This window comes from Danio rerio, chromosome 15 (assembly GCF_052040795.2).
Source record: "Danio rerio strain M-AB ecotype USA chromosome 15, GRCz13ab, whole genome shotgun sequence".
Lineage (NCBI taxonomy): Eukaryota > Metazoa > Chordata > Actinopteri > Cypriniformes > Danionidae > Danio > Danio rerio.
The window spans coordinates 20,064,235-20,084,475 of NC_141035.1; the positions used below are offsets into that span (position 1 = coordinate 20,064,235).

General features: G+C 36.8%; 1 protein-coding gene and 2 long non-coding RNA genes across 6 annotated transcripts; 2 read left to right on the forward strand and 1 right to left on the reverse strand.

The window, feature by feature from the left end:
- The first annotated feature begins 188 nt into the window (after positions 1 to 188).
- LOC147840594 (uncharacterized) lies at positions 189 to 1,928 on the forward strand. 4 transcript variants are annotated; one of them, XR_015509247.1, is made up of 5 exons: positions 189 to 298; positions 1,108 to 1,165; positions 1,239 to 1,315; positions 1,478 to 1,527; positions 1,801 to 1,928. It is a non-coding gene; the product is annotated as an uncharacterized LOC147840594 (long non-coding RNA). The 4 variants fall into 4 exon arrangements; XR_015509246.1 differs by having other exon boundaries at positions 1,108 to 1,127; XR_015509245.1 differs by having other exon boundaries at positions 1,111 to 1,165.
- Positions 1,929 to 3,882: 1,954 nt separating this feature from the next.
- On the forward strand, positions 3,883 to 6,207 carry LOC137487737 (serine/threonine-protein kinase pim-3-like). Its single transcript, XM_087283923.1, has 4 exons — positions 3,883 to 4,900; positions 5,000 to 5,082; positions 5,296 to 5,613; positions 5,722 to 6,207. The coding sequence occupies exons 1-3, from the start codon at positions 4,871 to 4,873 to the stop codon at positions 5,552 to 5,554; spliced, it is 372 nt and encodes a 123-aa protein (XP_087140049.1). The 5' UTR covers positions 3,883 to 4,870; the 3' UTR covers positions 5,555 to 5,613; positions 5,722 to 6,207.
- A 3,832-nt stretch (positions 6,208 to 10,039) lies between these two features.
- Positions 10,040 to 11,714, reverse strand: LOC141377809 (uncharacterized). Its single transcript, XR_015509249.1, has 2 exons — positions 11,605 to 11,714; positions 10,040 to 10,607 (listed from the first exon to the last, which is right to left on the reverse strand). It is a non-coding gene; the product is annotated as an uncharacterized LOC141377809 (long non-coding RNA).
- Positions 11,715 to 20,241: the final 8,527 nt, after the last annotated feature.

The window sequence follows — 20,241 nt, forward strand, 5'->3', positions numbered from 1 at the left end:
ATTATTTTAAGACCAGTTTCACTGTAGAGTGTCTGCCCAACAAACACACAACGTTGCCTCAACGTAGCGACCTTCCTACAACGTTGTACCAACCTTGCAAAAAGGTTGAGGATTCTACGTTGTTGCTAAACGTTGTCACAACGATGTCATAAGGTTGCCATTTAAACATCACGAGGGCCGCATACTTTAGGTTGTGCTTAGGTGGCGTGGACAACCACTGTACAACATTTACTGGTCACAGCTGAATCAGTTTAAATTTCAACAAGCCGTCGTCTCATTCATCAACGACCGAGGAGACGTGAGTATTGCTTTATTTCTTCTTGCTAAATAAGATACGTAAATCGTGAATATTCAAACAAACCTACGATTTCGACAACAATCTGTTCCAACATTACACACACACACAAAAGCCGTAATGAAGTTATTACGAGCGAGTAACATTTCAGCATTCCGTTCACGGACGGCGACAACATTAAAATCATTATGTTAAATCTCTCAATAAAACATTTCCTGATTATTTACCTACGCCTAGTCTTTAGTCAAATGGAAAATAATGTTTTTAAAGTTCAGTTTTTTCCATATCCATCGTGATCAGTCAGTATGATACTTCATCACACGAGCCGACCCACTATTTACAAAACACACAAAATAACTTTTAAATACAAAACACCTCTGTGCAGATTGCGTCCCGTTAATGGGACAGTTCACTCAAAAATGATATGTACTCACGAATTATTTGCCCTGTAAATAATAAGTGATTCCAAACCTTTAAGTTTCTTTATTCTATTGAACACTAAAGACTGTAAGCATTTGCTTTCATAGTAAGAAAACACTAATTAAATAGTTACAGTTTTCCAGCTTTATTTAATACATCTTCTTTATTGTTTAGCAGAAAAAAAGCTAAATAAGTTTGGAACAAATAAAGGATGAGGCTAAAATGGCAGAATTGTCAGTTTTGGTTGAGCTATCTCTATAAGTTAAAGTATGTAAGTTGATGTTCATATGCCTAATTAATATAGATAGTAATTAAAAGGTCTGCTAGTCTAAATTTCTATTTTGATTGATCTTTTGATGTTTTATTTAAAACCCACTCTTTTCTTTGCTCAGCAGGCTATTTTCACATGGAGGTAATCTTCTATTGATAATTTCTGGATTTTAATTATGTGTAAGTTGCATGAAACTCTATTGTTTAACCACTCACTGTTGTTTGCAAATTACTCGTGTAACTTGTCTTTCAGAATGTTTTCAGCTGTTGAATTCACCTCAGATCAGTGTTGCTGTAATTCCCGATCTATGGAAAGAATAATTGGATGAGGTAAGAAGTATACTACTCTATTTACTATCATAATAAATGTAGTATTGTTACCTAAAACAGCATGTTCATAATGTGGAAAATAGATCAAGCTTATGAAAAATTACTTTATTATTTTGTACAGCTGTTATTGAAATGACACTAATTTTAACATTCCATTTACAGCGAGCAACGCCACAACTACAGGGCCTCTTCTTTCTCTTCTCATAATTTAAGTAAGTATTGGGAGACTAACTCTGACTTCTGTTAACTCAAACCTGTTTTCCCTGTATCTCTAAATTTATTTAATTGTATGTAATTTTGGTATATGATATATTATTAAAGCATTAAAATAAAGTAGGCTACATAATTACTCACTGGAGATTTTATATGTAATGAAATTACAATAAATGTCTGAAACTTCAATAACTTGCTAGTCATATTTGTTTCCATCTGTCCTCTCTTGTTCACTGCCTATTTTGACTTGTGTCTGCTTTGGATCTCTGAAGCTGGATTATCTGTTGGATTTGTTTCTTCCTCTGACTGCTTTCTCCATACCAACAACTATGCCTGGTCTTCAGCTGCGCTCCCTGGTCTGCTGTATTCACCAGTCCAGAGCTTCACTGCCCAGTGTCTGAATTTTAATTTATATATATATATATATATATATATATATATATATATATATATATATATATATATATATATATATATATATATATATATAATCTAAACTTTATACTGTTTGTTTATAATTAGATGTGTACTGTATGTATTAAATGTTGTGAAATATATAATAAAAAGTTTGATTATTCATTGTGTGTTATTTTTACACTTTAAAGTTTACACATGCAGTTGTTAAATTAAATATGAAAAATAAATGAACAATATTTCATATTAAGCAATACTGGAAAAGAATTGCTGCTTATCCTGTATTCTAGGCAGTATTGATAAACTGCCACAAAAATATTAATACAAGTAGTAAGAACGCCGCCTCGCGGTTGCTGAATGTCGCACGACAACGTTGCTACAGCCTTCTCACGTCTTACATTTCTACGTTGTGACAATGTAGCGAGCACGTAAGCGGCAACGTTGCCTTTGAAAAAATACAACGTTGTGCAGACATCGCTACAACGTAAATGTGTTTGTTGGGTGTCAGTTTTAGTCAGGAAAATGTTTCCAGTTTGCTAAGAAATGTTTACAATGAAAAAATGATGTGTTAGACGGTTATTTTTGTAACATTTACATCACGGCGTGATTATCCACGTTTGTAGCAGAATACAGTATACTTATGTGAGACTTTTAATGGCCCAAAATAAAAGTCAAATTCCCCTTTATTCGTTTGTCTTCTGTTTAACAAAAGAAGTTACTTTGAAAAATGCTATAGTTGCTGGGACCTTTTATGTTATAACTTATATACGTCATATTTCTGCTATCGAAGTTGGGTGCCAGCAATATCTTCTTTGCCTCCATATTCTTTGGTCAATATTTAAAACCCTTGATAGAGAGTAAATGAGGTGAGTGAATCATTCCATTGTGTCATTAAAAACTGTAGCCTATAGGTTTCAAATATGATCCAGCATAAATATTTTTATATAAATAAAACCCGTCCGAATTCAGCTTGCAACATCAGCATAGATGGAAACAACGTTAATCAAATAACATTCACAATCCACATCTCATTACGCGCACCTCGCATTGTTAATTATCATAGATATTACATAAGATGAATGCGTCAATAGAGCCTTTTTAGTATAGGATAGCTGAACTGAATGCAGGACCAAGCTGCATTAGAGGACTGTGGCCACCCAGAGCCAAACTAAGAAAAAGAAACTTACTTTAAAAAAAAGTACTAGCTTTCTATTATATATTTTTTCATATTATTCAACCTCGTTTTAGGTGTCAAAATCCCTGTTTTCGCACACCCATAACTCCAACAATGAAATAACATTTTAAAATATTAGTTATTTGGGATATATTAATATTTCTTAATTAAGCGCTATTGAAATAATTTAAATATTATATTATTATATATATTTATTAATGTGAGACTATTATCAATGTTATTTTTTTATACAAAATATAGCACATAATTTCCACCACAACACTGAAATTTTGCTTTAAAAAGTGTGTGTGAAGGATTATTTAGGTGGTTTCATTGAAAATGAATAGTGCCATCTGAGAACGTTCAAGATATGTAGAGAATTAAATTTTTCATTAACAACACTTGAAGAAAAATCAAGGTAAATATTGCTTGATAAGGAAATACATTTAGTCTACATCGTTTCCAAACATGTTGTACCTTCAAAGATGTTTTTAAAAACCAAACAAAATTAAGGTATAAGAGCGATTTGTATACATGAAAAGCTAGTATCAATTAAAAAGTTAATCAGTGAAGCCATCTCTAACTTTTTAACAATAAATTGTAGAAATGTGCAAAAAAGCAACTGCACCACCGCACCTATAAATTGTTGTGCTCTAAAACCAGGCCTTTCAGTTTGATTGTCCAACTCCTCTAGATGTGAACTTCTTTTTATTTTGAAATTATTTTATATAATATTTTAATAATAATCAGTTATTTACAGTATGCTGTTACTGTTTATTTGTTAGACAAATCAGTTTTTTTAGATAAATTTCAGCGGTGCATGCCAAAAAATGTGTGGTTATGCTCAGTAATTTTGTCAATTGAGTTTAATAAGTGTGAGTTTAAGAGTTCAATAATTTTCTAATAAATATGTAATGTTTTTCTACATTAACACTGCTTTATTGTCATTTCCACCAAACCCTGTCATTTCCATCACCACACACATTTTTAAAAAATAAATTTAATTTAACTTAATTGACAAATGTATAATTATTGTATATATTGTGAAAATATTGGTTAAACTAGATACAAAAATGATCTTAGACAATGTTTGACTGCCATAATTTATTTCATTTTGGAATAAAGGCTGTATATTCGGATGTGGTGGAAATGAAATTTATTCAGTTTATGATGGAAAAAAATGTTAAACATGAACAATATCACTTCTTATCTAAGTTTGTCCTTCTACAGATCTTACAACTAGACACATTGTTTAAACTTATTAGGCTATGTTACATTAATTTTGAACAAGTTGTTTTTACTCAACTTCATAAGGCTTAAAGTGCCCGTAGTTAAAGAATTGCCCATGTATAAAGTATTCCATTCTCAGGCCGCTCCAGATCCTGTAGGGCTGCTTTCACCCAAACGGCTGGTCAGGAGGTTGGAAATCATAACACTGCTGACCAGGATCCACATCCACTGCCAAAGCCAACCCAGCCACAAAGCCAAGAGTTACCTGACCATTGTGCACCTCTGCTGTCTGCACTAGCAGCTTCTGTGTCAGTGCAAACAGCCAGTCATAAGGTTGTGAAACAGTGCAACTGGAGACCTACATCAGGAACCCAGCCCAGCCACCGAACTAAGAGGTAGCTGGTTATTTGGCACCTCTACCGTCTGAGTTGGCTGCTTCTGTGACAACAGATCTGGCTCAAAGGAAGAGGACGCGGTAGAATAAAATCCAGCAAAATCCAGAATATGAACAACTGATACCTCATATGAAAGACCTGCCAAGCCATCGGGAAGAGGTCTGTTATTAAACCATTCATTGTGTCCTTTAGTTTCAAATACTACAACATTGTTTTTTGTGCTTAAAAGTACATTACTTTTGATCTTATATATTGCAGAATTATATGCAAAAGGCCGATTGCTTGGACGAGGCGGATTCGGCTCTGTGTTTGCTGGGACCCGCAGGTCTGATGGACTTCCAGTAAGACATTTTCTTCATTTAAGCAGCCTTAAGAAATAGCGCTCACAAATAGGTGGGTGTGATTTATTGTGGTTCATCTGTCGATAACAGGTCACCATCAAGTATGTCTCTAAACACAGAACACACTGGTTGGAAGTTGTGAATTCTTAAGATTATTAGTCTTGGTTTATCTGCACTCACTCCTGGATCTAATGGGGTGTTTCTCTCTGCAAGAGACGTGGCTTTGATGACCCGGGTCAATACAGCTACTCACTGCCCTAATGTTGTGCAGCTCGTAGAGTGGTTTGACCGTCGCACTCGATGCATCTTGATCCTGGAGCGTCCGGTTCCTTGCCAGGATCTGCAGTTTCTGCAAAGACTGGATGAAATACTGGCCAAGAAAGTTCTGGTGCAGCTCATCAGCACGCCAAAACACTGCGAGAGCTGTTGGGTCCTGCACCGGGACGTCACACCAGAGAACCTGCTGACCTAAAGCTGCTGGAGTTCGGCTGTGGAGATCTCCTAAAGCACTCAGCCTTCAGATATTTTCAGGTTGGTTTGCATTACAGAAGGAAACTTCTCACAAAATTTCTTCTTAAATATAGTTGAACATGAATATGCATGATCAAGGGAAACTCAATGTGTTTTTGGGTCTCTCAGGCACTCCTCAGTACGCCCCTGATGAGTGGTTTCAGCAGCATCTGCTGGACCATCTACTGTCTGGTCAGTCGGGGTGACACTCTACAACATCCTCTGCGGTTGTTTTTTAGCGTCAGAGCCGCATGCAGAGTCACCTGCTAAAGCAGACTGCACTTCCCTCGAGAGCTGTCTACAGGTAAGAGATGGCAGACATTCAGAGACAAATCATTCCCAGACTAGGCATGGGCCGGTATAAGATTCTGACGGTATGATAACCTTAGAGACAAATATCACGGTATTGTGATTACTGCTCCAAAATAAGATCTTTTTACATGTCTGAAAAAAAAGACAACTCTTACCCCCATTTACCATAATATATTTTATTTTAACAAACATTTAAAATATTTAGGACCAGTAACTTTTGATGTAGAGGTTCATTTTCTTCTGGATATACTGTTGCCCTAAAAAACTAAATACAATATACCTTAGGAAGGGTATAACAGAAAACTTTGGCAGCTTTAAAACCTTGACTTTTCCTAAACCTTACAAGCCTATCCCAGACTAATGGGATAATTCCCAGGGATACGTTTAATCTTTTACTGTTCTTCTGAAGACTGTGTTGTGTGTAACAGAGTGCCGTCAGGTGATTAGCTGGTGTCTCAGTGCAGCGTTGGCTGATCTCACCCCAGCTTGCATGACATTGAGCACCATCCTTGGTTGCATTGAGCAGGTAGCCAATGACATACGTATCTGATCCACAGATAACACTATTGTTGGGATCAGTCTATATATATTGTTTTGATCATTTCTATAGACCAATTACCAACCTACGTCACACGTGACGTTACACGGGTCCCCGGTTGCAAAAAAAACAAAAAAAAAACACAGACTGCAATAGTAAAGATGCCGTGTTGTGCGGTAAGATGCCTAATTCTACTTTTACCATATACACCACACTGCTTTAATGCAACTGTAGACGTCTTTGGCTAAAGGGAGCTGAATAAAGTGACGACCTGCAGTTCTCGTGTTATATCAGGTAAGTTCTTGCTATGCTGATTAATACACATTACTCGTTTTTGATTGCAGAAATTATTTTAGCAAAAACAGTTACATATGGTTAACCAAACTGTGGACACTGAATGCTCAGAATAAAACGTGAACGTGTAAGTTATTAAGGTTAACTTGGTTTTATATTCACACATTCATTCAGTGACAACTTGACACATTCCCTATATTGTTTACAGGCCCGTAGCCAGCCTGGTGAAAGGGGTGGTCTCTTTGGGAAAAAAAGTACATTTGAAAATTCCAACAATAGCCAAAATATATTCAAATGAATTTAATATGGTCCGCTTCTGGTGCTTCACACCTTTTTTTCCTCATTTTTATTTTAGAAATAAGGTCCAAGATTTAGAATAAAGTTACGTGTAAAATGTTTTCTCTGTTTAAAACAATACAGAAGTGAAAGAAGACTTCTCTTACATCAGATTATAGTCTCACCGAATCAACAGCCAACAGTGGATCTGTTTTTCTTAAAGACTTTTTTTGATGGATTATTTTCATTATTTATGATGGCACAGCAGTCAAAATAGGACAAATGAACTCATATGGGACAAATTTTGGACCTTTGTCGTTGAGGTGCGGATCTTCTGAACTCCCCTGGCTAAAGGCCTGAAAAGTTAGAACATGTTTTATGCTTGTAGTAAACCTGTTTTAGAATTTTGACTGTAAAATCACACAAGCAGGTGTTTCAGGCGCAGGTCAGATTTTCTCCAGACTCCAGGTCATAATTTATTTTGTTTATATTAACTTTGTCTAAAAGATTACGTGTCCAGTTTCATCTGGAATGCATCCCAAATCACTTCTGAAGTGGTTTGAGCGATCCGATATCTGATCAGAATAAAACTGATGAAGAAACCAAACAGCCTCAAAAACACAGACGTGACGGGAATATATATTGAATATAAATATATGATATTAATTATTTGATAAATATATTATATAATATTAAATGACATAAAAATAATTAAAAGTACAAATGCTGGACCTTTTGGCCGTGGCCCCTTTTTGCCGTGGGGAGTGGTTAGCCAATAGTATGATCCTGCACAACTGGAGTAGCTGCACTCTCAGGCCTGCATTTTTAGGACCCTAGTTTTTTGCCTAAGCGCCACCTACCGGATTGGATGACATAGTGAAACTGCATTTCTAGGACCCATTTTGTAACTGCAGCACCTACCGAATTGGATTATATAGCAGAAACTTTCAGGTACTTTTTTCCAGAGGTTAAAGTGTAAAACTTCTGCTTTAAGTAACAATTTTAAAATTAAACAAATGAATTTACACCTAAAATATAAATGAATAAAAGTTGAGTGCCTTAAATGTCTTAAATTCCTTGAAAAATACTGTATATTGATGAACCCCATTACATTGAACTAATTAGCTCAGTATAAGGGAAAATAAATTGAAATCAAATGGGATCAGCATTTGCAGTTACTAATTTAAAACCAGGTTGTAAAGGTTTTAGAGAGTCAAGACACAAGAATGATTCAAGAATGTACATTTATATAAATATCCACACACTCTTTTTGTATTAATGCAATTCAACCACAAAAAAAAAAAAAAAAAAAAAAAAAAAAAAAAAAAAAAACACCCCATTGTTTCAGTTGCTGTATTCAATTTTTTTATTGCTGTGAATGAGAGAGAAGAAGAGAGTTCAAGTGTACACACACGGGTAAATATGTATTTAACACGTTTCCAATTGTCTCAGAAAACATATTTCTAAAAGGTGCTATTGACCTGAAAACCAAAGAAAAAAAAATATATGAATAGGAAACAAATCTAATTACTTTACAAATTGTTATCAACATCTGGTGAAAATTTCACGTCAACAGCACCTTTATAAATATGTTTGCTGAGAAAAAGGGGAACCTGTTGAATATTTAATTCAATTTCAATTAATTTCATCTTTATTTCTAAAGCACTTTTACAATGTAGATTGTGTCAAAGCAGCTTAACATTTATTAAATTCAGTTCAGTTCAGTGTGGTTTAGTTTTCACTGCTAAAAGTCCAAACACTGAAAAGCAAATCCATCGATGCACAGTTCCACAAGTCCTAAACCAAGCAAGCCAATGGCGACAGTGGAATAACAAAACTTCACCAATTGATGAAAGTGAAGGAATAAACCTTGAGAGAAACCAGGCTCAGTTGGGCACAACCATTTCTCTTCTGGCTACACTTTACCTGCACAGCTGCAGTCTAGGCGCTGGAGGCTGAAGAACATTGGGCGTCCATCGTGGAGAAGCTGCAGGTGTGAGTAGGTCACCAGTGGGTTTTCAGGCTGGACCACAGGATCAATGCGGGCACTCATCTGTCACTGGGGTCTTTCATTAATCAGACTCATGCTCTCCACTCCATGACCACCACTGCATCTGCTCATGATACGGTCTGTTTCAGGATTATGGATACATCTAGAAGTCCTCTATGGTGGCATCATCTCTTCACAGGTCACGATCTCTAGTGGCCTCTGGATAAATATCCCCAGGTGGAAATAGGGAACAAGGAAAATAATTAGTGCAGATGCTGCTCAGTGTATTTAAACAAGAGATATTAAATATCGAGACAAAAATGAAGTGCTATGAGATAAAATAGCAGTTATATAATTAAACATGAAACGCACATGATTTTCAAAATGTCTGGTGCATTAAGACAGCAAGTGTGTGTCCTCCAGGTGGTTTGTCAATCCCACTCACCCGCATAGAGCACATAGGGCAGCACAGTGGTTAGCACCGTCGCCTCACAGCAAGAAGGTTGCTGATTCAAGCCTCTGCTGGGCCAGTGGTTATGTCTGTGTGGAGTTTGCATGTTCTCCCCATGTTCAAGTGCATGTGTAAATGGGTGTTTTCCAGTACTGGGTTGCGGCTGGAAGGGTATCCACTGTGTAAAACATATGCTGCACAAGTTTGCGGTTCATTCTGCTCTGGCAACCCCTGATAAATAAAGGGACCAAGTCATAAAGAAAAAATGTATATAGATATACTTGAATATGTAAAATCATATATATGAACTCAAAAGGTTAAATCAATTGTTATGCAATTAAATTTAGATTAATATTTAATATAAGTGGTATAATAACAAACATTTGCTTTACAGTGTTAGCCACATATACACATACACACTGTTGGGAGAACCAAACAGGAAACCTCACTGCCAACTCCATATTTTTTTGTATATAAGAGCAATACCCACCTATTGAATGGTCTCTCTTCTTTCGTCAGTTGTTTGTCAATCTGTCTGTGTAACGAGGAGACTGACACGGAGGGATCCATTATGCAGTATTTATTAAATCACGCTCTCACTCAAACACACAATATGCACAAAGGTGCAAACACATCAACAGTAGTATTAAAGGTTTCAAGGCTGGCGGCAAACAGACAGTGATTTACCAGGCATGGGTCAAAGGCAGGCAGCGAGAATATGAGTCCGTGTATCAGGCTTGGGTCGAGGGCAGGCAGCAAGTATCAGAGTCCGTATATCAGGCTTGGGTCATGGGCAGGCAGCGAGTATCAGAGTCCGTGTATCAGGCTTGGGTCGTGGGCAGGTAGAAGGCGAAGCAGAGTCAGAAACAGGCTGGAGTAATACACAGGAGATCAGGCAGGAAATAACTCTCAGTAATGCTGGCCAGGGCTAAACAAGACTTCACACTGACTGAGTGTTTGAGTGCGGCTTATAAAGGGTACGTGGGTCGTTAACTGGATTCAATTCAGGTGTGTGCACAATCAGTCTAGGTGGATGATGTAATGCTTAGAAATCCGGGGATGGCGGCCTCTGCTGGCCAGCGAGGGGAATGACTGGGACCGAGTCGGTGACAGTCTGTTAAATTATTTTACTTCACTGAAATAAAGAACAATCACTGTTGAGTTAACATATATACCAGTAACTATATACTTATTACTTATTATATACTATATACATATATACTTATTTGGCCAGACATTCCTCTGGAAAATGAACACCACAGATAAGCTGCACTTCATCATAGATATGCTATAAACTCAAGAACACAGCTAGCATTTGTAACTGTATTTATAAACTGCTTATCAATATCTATTAAATGTAGAGTTAATGCTAAACAAATAAAATATTAATAAATTAACTAGTTATTAAATTCTTAATAAATTATTTATAGTATGCAGATGTTATAAAGTGTTACTCAACAGTTTGCGATAACCTCAATGAAAATATTCCTGTAGTTTGTTTTCTTTTCTTCCTACAATGAGCCTAAGGAATCCAATCATATTGGCCATCCCTTCTTATTCGCCAGGTAAAACATACCTGATATACACTAAAGATATGAGACTTTATATGGTTAAGGACTGCAGAATAAGCCTAACTTTTAAAACCGTCAAACATCTCATTCATCACTGTAAAACGATGACAAAACATCAGGCTAATAACACTGTGGGGCAAACAGGCAGTCAGCACAATTTTTAATGTGCTAATGTAATACAACGTTGAGTAATGGTTTTTACACAAATTTAGCAAAATTTAGATAAATCTGAAACTCACACATCAACGTACTTTTACCATCTTAGTTTAATGCATGTGTCACTAAGCACATTAGCCGTTAAGTCAACAAGCCATTAAATCAACAATGTTTCATTAAACCATTGTCACGAACTACGATCGTCGTAGCATTTAATCAAACTAGAAAACGAACTCTAGAAAATTAATAACAGTTATAGCAGCTCTCACTCTGGCTGTGTAAAATTATCCATATTTATTATTATCATATTTTATTCTTCTTCTGGAAAAAAGAAGAAGAATAACAGTCCCTTGAAAGTGGGGTAAATCATGCAGGCTAATCTGGCATTTCTGCATAAACTCACAGTATAAAACAGCAGCATTACAAAATAAACACATACTTTAACAGTTTAAAATAAAACCTAATAGAAAATCGGTACTTACACTTTCCTTGTCATCCGTGTTGTCCATTAGCGCATCCATGATCCAATCCGACAGTTGACGCTGTCACAAAAAACTAGGGTCCTAAAGATGCGGTCCTAAAAATGCGGTGCTGAGAGTGCAGCCACTCCAGGGGCCTCATGTATCAACGCTGCGTACGCACAAAAACTTTGCGTACGCCAGGTTTCACGCTCAGAATCGCTCACGTTTGGATTTACCAACAATGAACTGAACGTGGGAATGTGCGCAGCTTCACGGCAGCTTTCTGGCTGGCGTACGCACATTTTTTGTGCGTGTCTGTTTTATTTCCATTGGCGACTCCTAGAGGCAGTTGTGTTAAATTCCTCTCTACAAAGTGTCTGAGCCTTGCAATGGCAGCTGTATGAGACGGGTTCAGCAGGTATATAAGGTTTCCATACCATACATTTGACCAGATAAACATTAAAGCACAATTTGCAGCAGTCGCCTGTTTTCCCAATGTAATCTGAGCGATCTACCGCACGCACATTGCTATAAAGACACTATCTGAAGATGAATTTGCATGCGTGAATCAGAAACTTTCCATTCAATAAATGTGCAAATAAAATATGATGCTTATTGATATGAACTTATTGATGATTCCTACTTGTCTTTCTCGTGATAAATAGTAGGCAAAATCTGATATGTAGCGGGGGAAAAAAAGAAGAAAGAGTTCATCAGACGCTGGATTCGAGCTGCGTTCATGCTCGAACGTGTTAATACATGATCACATGCGTCTTACGAGCGCGCCACTGAGACTGTTAAGAATACTGCAACAAGTGTGTATAAACCACACTATTTCTTTTTTCAATGCACTCAGTGCGATGTTCAGACCCAACTGTGTTAACCGCATCAGCTTAACTCTCCCACTCTATTTTTTTCTTTTGTTGTTAATTCCGGAGAACAAACTTGCAAATAACACCGCTTTTCTCCGGTCTAACGTTACCTCCGAAAGCAGCACCTCCAATTCACATTCTGTTCAAAGTTTATCTTTTTGCTTGATTTTGCCGTTGCTTTTTCATTGGGTTTTTCCATTAGCATAGTCATTAGCATATTTATACGGGGGAGGAGGCAGGGAGGGGTTTTGTGCTCGTGCATGTTGCGCTCAGTTTCACGTTCATTCGGATGTATAAAAGAATATGCGTGAGATTCGGTGTACGCAGTGTTTCATACATCTGAATTTTTTTCTATGTTTAAGTAAGATTTCCACGCAAGTCTTCGTACATGAGGCCCCAGTTGTGCAGGATTACCCTTCTCGTGGTTAGTAGCAAGTAACATGCTATTAGGTTATGTGACCGCTAGATGGCGTCCTTGGATAATAAGAAGCTTACCACCACTAGGAGTTTGTCAGGGTCATTGGTCTTTAATTATATTCATCTGTCTCCCTATTCTACTGCATCCCAGAATAATACAAGGCACCAAAAAATGTAAAAAAAAAATATATATATATTCAGTATATTTAATATGTTTTTGTCCGCAACTCATCACGCCGTGACGGAGATTCCCGAGGCTGTTTGCTCCAATCAGAGGTGTTGCTCTCTTCAGCGCTCACCATGACAACGAGACTCCCAGCAGTGACGTCGCCATGTAAACATTTGCATATGCATTCCTATAAAGCTCGGCGGTTCTCGCTCGGTGTTGTCAGTTGTGACGGTGTTGCTCTTTGTACTTGACCAAGGTAAGTTCCAAATAAACTTCTTTCTCTAAACACCTGTCTCGTGTTTTATTTTTCATGTACAGCACTACACTGTCATATGGGTCCGCTGAATGCATTCGTACGCAACGTGGTTTGACAATAAAGTAGTCTAACTAGTAAATAGTTGTCAAAAATGTACCTTCATTAGTCAACATTTGGTCAAGGTAGTAAAAAGTTAGTCAAAGATGTCCTAAGACATAATGGTAATGTTATGGTTGTTACGTGACTGTATTTACTTTTATTATTATTATGTATGTTTAAAACCAGCAGAATATACTATATATTTAACATGTCATGAACTTACTGTTATTCAAAAAATTGCTTAATAAAAATTTCCTAAGACAAGAATGGCTATTGTTTTGGTTTTATGTCAAACTACTGTAGGTTTTAAGTTACTACAGCAGATATAGGCTACCTATATCCTAATAATGGTAGTCAGAGTTATTTTAATGACCAAAATCGAGTAAAACGTCTCTTACTCTAGTACTTTTTGCATGCAAAAGTCAAATTTACAGTTTTCAACAACAAAATTTTGTCTCGTAAAAATGACCAGTGGGGTGTGAGAAAAAAAGTTAATGTCAAGTTATATATTATATATAAAAGAAGTTGAACAAGTTGTCATAATATTCAGTCATAATGCATTTTTCTGTACATTTCCATTAGACGTTTTTTTCTAAATCTATAATTGGTAAATTGCTCCCAGGTCAATCTGGACTTTGTCTAATGAAGGTGAGGCGTATCTGAAAGGAGATTGTCCTATGTTCACATTTTTGCTTTTTTTTTTTTTTTTTTTTTGTCCTATGGAGTGCTGTCTTTTCCTTTCTGTATCACAATGACATGATCTGGCAACAAATCACAGTACAAACTGCAAAAAAATGAAATAAATTAGCCGAAGCTTACATGAGAACATCCATCCAGAGTACACTGTTACATTGACAACATGAGTAAGTAATTTGACTGTCTTATCCGTACACAATGACACAAGGACTTGTCATTCTGACGGCACTGACATGTTCATTGAGAGATGAACCAAGGACTTTAAGCAAGAGACTGGCTTTTGCAGGTAATCCATGCTGTTTGGCTATTTGTATGTGCTTTTTTGAGAAATGCACTTACTGCTTAGCAAATTTTAAATCTGACAAGTTTACCCAAGCGACTGAAAAAACTGTAATACAACACGAGTTAATGCAAAGATGAAAGGTCTGCAAAGACAAAAGTGTGTATTTTTATTTGCACATATCATTTTATAAAACTAGTAGTAGCGTATACATAATTCGGTTGTATATTTTTGGCTTAATATTTAATACTCGTTTTGATGTAACCATGTCTATAGTGGAATGGAATCTATAGTGGAATGGAACATCACAACCATGGTTTCTGCAGGTGTCAGTCACTATTTCAAATGTATGACTTTTTAAGTCTTCTCTTAAAACCATTGTGACCCCGACATTTCTCAGAGGTGGTTATAAATATACAAATGTTGCATGCACACATAACAATAGGCCTATATAAGCATGAGCATATTGCCAACACAAAAAGTGCAACAGTCTTAACAATCATGGGCTATAGTTTATATAATCATTTATTCATTTGTTTAATTCAATATTAATAACCCAACCTCAACGAGACCGGTGGACAGCATGTTTTCAGGACAAGTCTATTGGTTTAATTTCGGAGATCATCCTCAATGGTCAGTTGTGGCCTGTGTTTATTTTCAATTTGATTACCATAAAGGGGTCAGAAAGTTTAACCTGGTGCTATAAATTCAGTCTGGGTTGTTGATCTAACGTACAATCTAATCTAATACACAATTCTATGACAAAATTTAAAGGCCGATGGCTTTTTAGTTGCATGCGATCCTTGCATGCATGAAATATTGCACATCATGACAAGTTTTGCTTGCTAACTGAAAACGTGCCGGATATAATGCAGTTTTTCGTTCGGAATTGTAGTATTTTAAAGTACTGTAAAGTTTTCTAACGGGCGAATGACATGATCTAGTGGGTCTGTCATCTTTAATGTGCGCGTTCGTGATTTCAGGAGGCGTGGCTTTGGACAGCAGGGGAGGGATTGTATTTGAAATATTATGCTAACCAGTTAGCATTTTGGCAGATCACCCACTGCAGCTTTAACTGATGTCCCACTAAAGCTCCAATCTGTCAGAAGTCAAACTGTGGCATTTAAATGTGGTCAGTAATAAAGTTGAACTTATTGTGGTATTTTCAGTATTTTTTGCTAGTATGATTTGGAGGGGCTCAAAAAAATAAGCCAATGTTGTTCTTGAAAGTACCTTTTTGACCTTTGAAAAAGTACTGAGTCAATGGCATAAAGACACACTTAAGGGAAGGTTTTCACTCATCAAAACAACTCATTAAATAAAAGACACCAAACATCCCCTAAAAGGTCATTCAGGGTGACCATAACAGTTTAAATACCTAAAAAATACTATTCCTTCATTTTCTTTTCGGCTTAGTCCCTTTATTATTAAACGCCACGGCGGAATTAACCTGCCAACTTATCCAGCACAATTTTACGCAGCGGATGACCTTCCGGCCGCAACCCATCTCTGGGACACATCCACACACACTCATTCAGTACGGAAAACGTAGCCTGCCCAATTCACCCGTACAGCATGTCTGGAAAACCCACGCGAATGCAGGGAGAACATGCAAACTCCACACAGAAACGCCAACTGACCTAGCCTCAACAAGACTGACTGCTCATTTCGTCTACATCTAGGCCTATTAAACTACGTGCTTTAGCATAGGCCAACGAAACGCAGTACAGACACCAATTCTCACTTAAGCTCATTTCAGGTTATGATTAGACCTGTCCAGTTTCATCTGGAATGCATCCCAGATGACCTTCTGAAGTGGTTTGAGCGATCGGATGGATATCTGATCAGAACAAAAAAACGAATGAAGTGAGCAAACAGCCTCAAAAACACAGACGTGACAGGAATATATATTGAATATAAATGTATTATATTAATTATTTGATAAATATATAATATAAAATTACATAAAATAATTAAAAGGACAAATGCTGGACCTTTTGGCAACACTTTTTCAGTTTGGGTCACAATTCACAGTATTAACAAACAATTAAACTAACACTACTAGCTTAATAAACTAACTAGCTGTTTATTAATAATTAGTAGGGTACAAATTGGGTTTATGTTTAGGTTAGGGTTAGGCATGCCCCCACCCCCGGCTTCGGGCATGATGTAGTGGAGTAGCAAGTAACATGCTATTAGGTCATGTGACCGCTGGATGGCGATCTTGGATAATAAGAAGCTTACCACCACTAGGAGTTTGTCAGGGTCATTGGTCTTTAATTATATTCATCTGTCTCCCTATTCTACTGCATCCCAGAGTAATACAAAGCACCAAAAAATGTTTAAAAAAAATATATTCAGTATATTTACCATGTTTTTGAACGCAACTCGCCGTCACGCCGTGACGGAGATTCCCGAGGCTGTTTGCTCCAATCAGAGGTGTTGCTCTCTTCAGCGCTCACCATGACAACGAGACTCCCAGCAGTGACGTCGCCATGTAAACATTTGCATATGCATTCCTATAAAGCTCGGCGGTTCTCGCTCGGTGTTGTCAGTTGTGTCGGTGTTGCTCTTTGTACTTGACCAAGGTAAGTTCCAAATAAACTTCTTTCTCTAAACACCTGTCTCGTGTTTTATTTGTCATGTACAGCACTACACTGTCATATGGGTCCGCTGAATGCATTCGTACGCAACGTGGTTTGACAATAAAGTAGTCTAACTAGTAAATAGTTGTCAAAAATGTACCTTCATTAGTCAACATTTGGTCAAGGTAGTAAAAAGTTAGTCAAAGATGTCCTAAGACATAATGGTAATGTTATGGTTGTTACGTGACTGTATTTACTTTTATTATTATTATGTATGTTTAAAACCAGCAGAATATACTATATATTTAACATGTCATGAACTTACTGTTATTCAAAAAATTGCTTAATAAAAATTTCCTAAGACAAGAATGGCTATTGTTTTGGTTTTATGTCAAACTACTGTAGGTTTTAAGTTACTACAGCAGATATAGGCTACCTATATCCTAATAATGGTAGTCAGAGTTATTTTAATGACCAAAATCGAGTAAAACGTCTCTTACTCTAGTACTTTTTGCATGCAAAAGTCAAATTTACAGTTTTCAACAACAAAATTTTGTCTCGTAAAAATGACCAGTGGGGTGTGAGAAAAAAAGTTAATTTCAAGTTATATATTATATATAAAAGAAGTTGAACAAGTTGTCATAATATTCAGTCATAATGCATTTTTCTGTACATTTCCATTAGACGTTTTTTTCTAAATCTATAATTGGTAAATTGCTCCCAGGTCAATCTGGACTTTGTCTAATGAAGGTGAGGCGTATCTGAAAGGAGATTGTCCTATGTTCACATTTTTGCTTTTTTTTTTTTTTTGTCCTATGGAGTGCTGTCTTTTCCTTTCTGTATCACAATGACATGATCTGGCAACAAATCACAGTACAAACTGCAAAAAAATAAAATAAATTAGCCGAAGCTTACATGAGAACATCCATCCAGAGTACACTGTTACATTGACAACATGAGTAAGTAATTTGACTGTCTTATCCGTACACAATGACACAAGGACTTGTCATTCTGACGGCACTGACATGTTCATTGAGAGATGAACCAAGGACTTTAAGCAAGAGACTGGCTTTTGCAGGTAATCCATGCTGTTTGGCTATTTGTATGTGCTTTTTTGAGAAATGCACTTACTGCTTAGTAAATTTTAAATCTGACAAGTTTACCCAAGCGACTGGAAAAACTGTAATACAACACGAGTTAATGCAAAGATGAAAGGTCTGCAAAGACAAAAGTGTGTATTTTTATTTGCACATATCATTTTATAAAACTAGTAGTAGCGTATACATAATTCGGTTGTATATTTTTGGCTTAATATTTAATACTCGTTTTGATGTAACCATGTCTATAGTGGAATGGAATCTATAGTGGAATGGAACATCACAACCATGGTTTCTGCAGGTGTCAGTCACTATTTCAAATGTATGACTTTTTAAGTCTTCTCTTAAAACCATTGTGACCCCGACATTTCTCAGAGGTGGTTATAAATATACAAATGTTGCATGCACACATAACAATAGGCCTATATAAGCATGAGCATATTGCCAACACAAAAAGTGCAACAGTCTTAACAATCATGGGCTATAGTTTATATAATCATTTATTCATTTGTTTAATTCAATATTAATAACCCAACCTCAACGAGACCGGTGGACAGCATGTTTTCAGGACAAGTCTATTGGTTTAATTTCGGAGATCATCCTCAATGGTCAGTTGTGGCCTGTGTTTATTTTCAATTTGATTACCATAAAGGGGTCAGAAAGTTTAACCTGGTGCTATAAATTCAGTCTGGGTTGTTGATCTAACGTACAATCTAATCTAATACACAATTCTATGACAAAATTTAAAGGCCGATGGCTTTTTAGTTGCATGCGATCCTTGCATGCATGAAATATTGCACATCATGACAAGTTTTGCTTGCTAACTGAAAACGTGCCGGATATAATGCAGTTTTTCGTTCGGAATTGTAGTATTTTAAAGTACTGTAAAGTTTTCTAACGGGCGAATGACATGATCTAGTGGGTCTGTCATCTTTAATGTGCGCGTTCGTGATTTCAGGAGGCGTGGCTTTGGACAGCAGGGGAGGGATTGTATTTGAAATATTATGCTAACCAGTTAGCATTTTGGCAGATCACCCACTGCAGCTTTAACTGATGTCACACTAAAGCTCCAATCTGTCAGAAGTCAAACTATGGCATTTAAATGTGGTCAGTAATAAAGTTGAACTTATTGTGGTATTTTCAGTATTTTTTGCTAGTATGATTTGGAGGGGCTCAAAAAAATAAGCCAATGTTGTTCTTGAAAGTACCTTTTTGACCTTTGAAAATGTACTGAGTCAATGGCATAAAGACACACTTAAGGGAAGGTTTTCACTCATCAAAACAACTCATTAAATAAAAGACACCAAACATCCCCTAAAAGGTCATTCAGGGTGACCATAACAGTTTAAATACCTAAAAAATACTATTCCTTCATTTTCTTTTCGGCTTAGTCCCTTTATTATTAAACGCCACGGCGGAATTAACCTGCCAACTTATCCAGCACAATTTCACGCAGCGGATGACCTTCCGGCCGCGACCCATCTCTGGGACACATCCACACACACTCATTCAGTACGGAAAACGTAGCCTGCCCAATTCACCCGTACAGCATGTCTGGAGAACCCACGCGAATGCAGGGAGAACATGCAAACTCCACACAGAAACGCCAACTGACCTAGCCTCAACAAGACTGACTGCTCATTTCGTCTACATCTAGGCCTATTAAACTACGTGCTTTAGCATAGGCCAACGAAACGCAGTACAGACACCAATTCTCACTTAAGCTCATTTCAGGTTATGATTAGACCTGTCCAGTTTCATCTGGAATGCATCCCAGATGACCTTCTGAAGTGGTTTGAGCGATCGGATGGATATCTGATCAGAACAAAAAAACGAATGAAGTGAGCAAACAGCCTCAAAAACACAGACGTGACAGGAATATATATTGAATATAAATGTATTATATTAATTATTTGATAAATATATAATATAAAATTACATAAAATAATTAAAAGGACAAATGCTGGACCTTTTGGCAACACTTTTTCAGTTTGGGTCACAATTCACAGTATTAACAAACAATTAAACTAACACTACTAGCTTAATAAACTAACTAGCTGTTTATTAATAATTAGTAGGGTACAAATTGGGTTTATGTTTAGGTTAGGGTTAGGCATGCCCCCACCCCC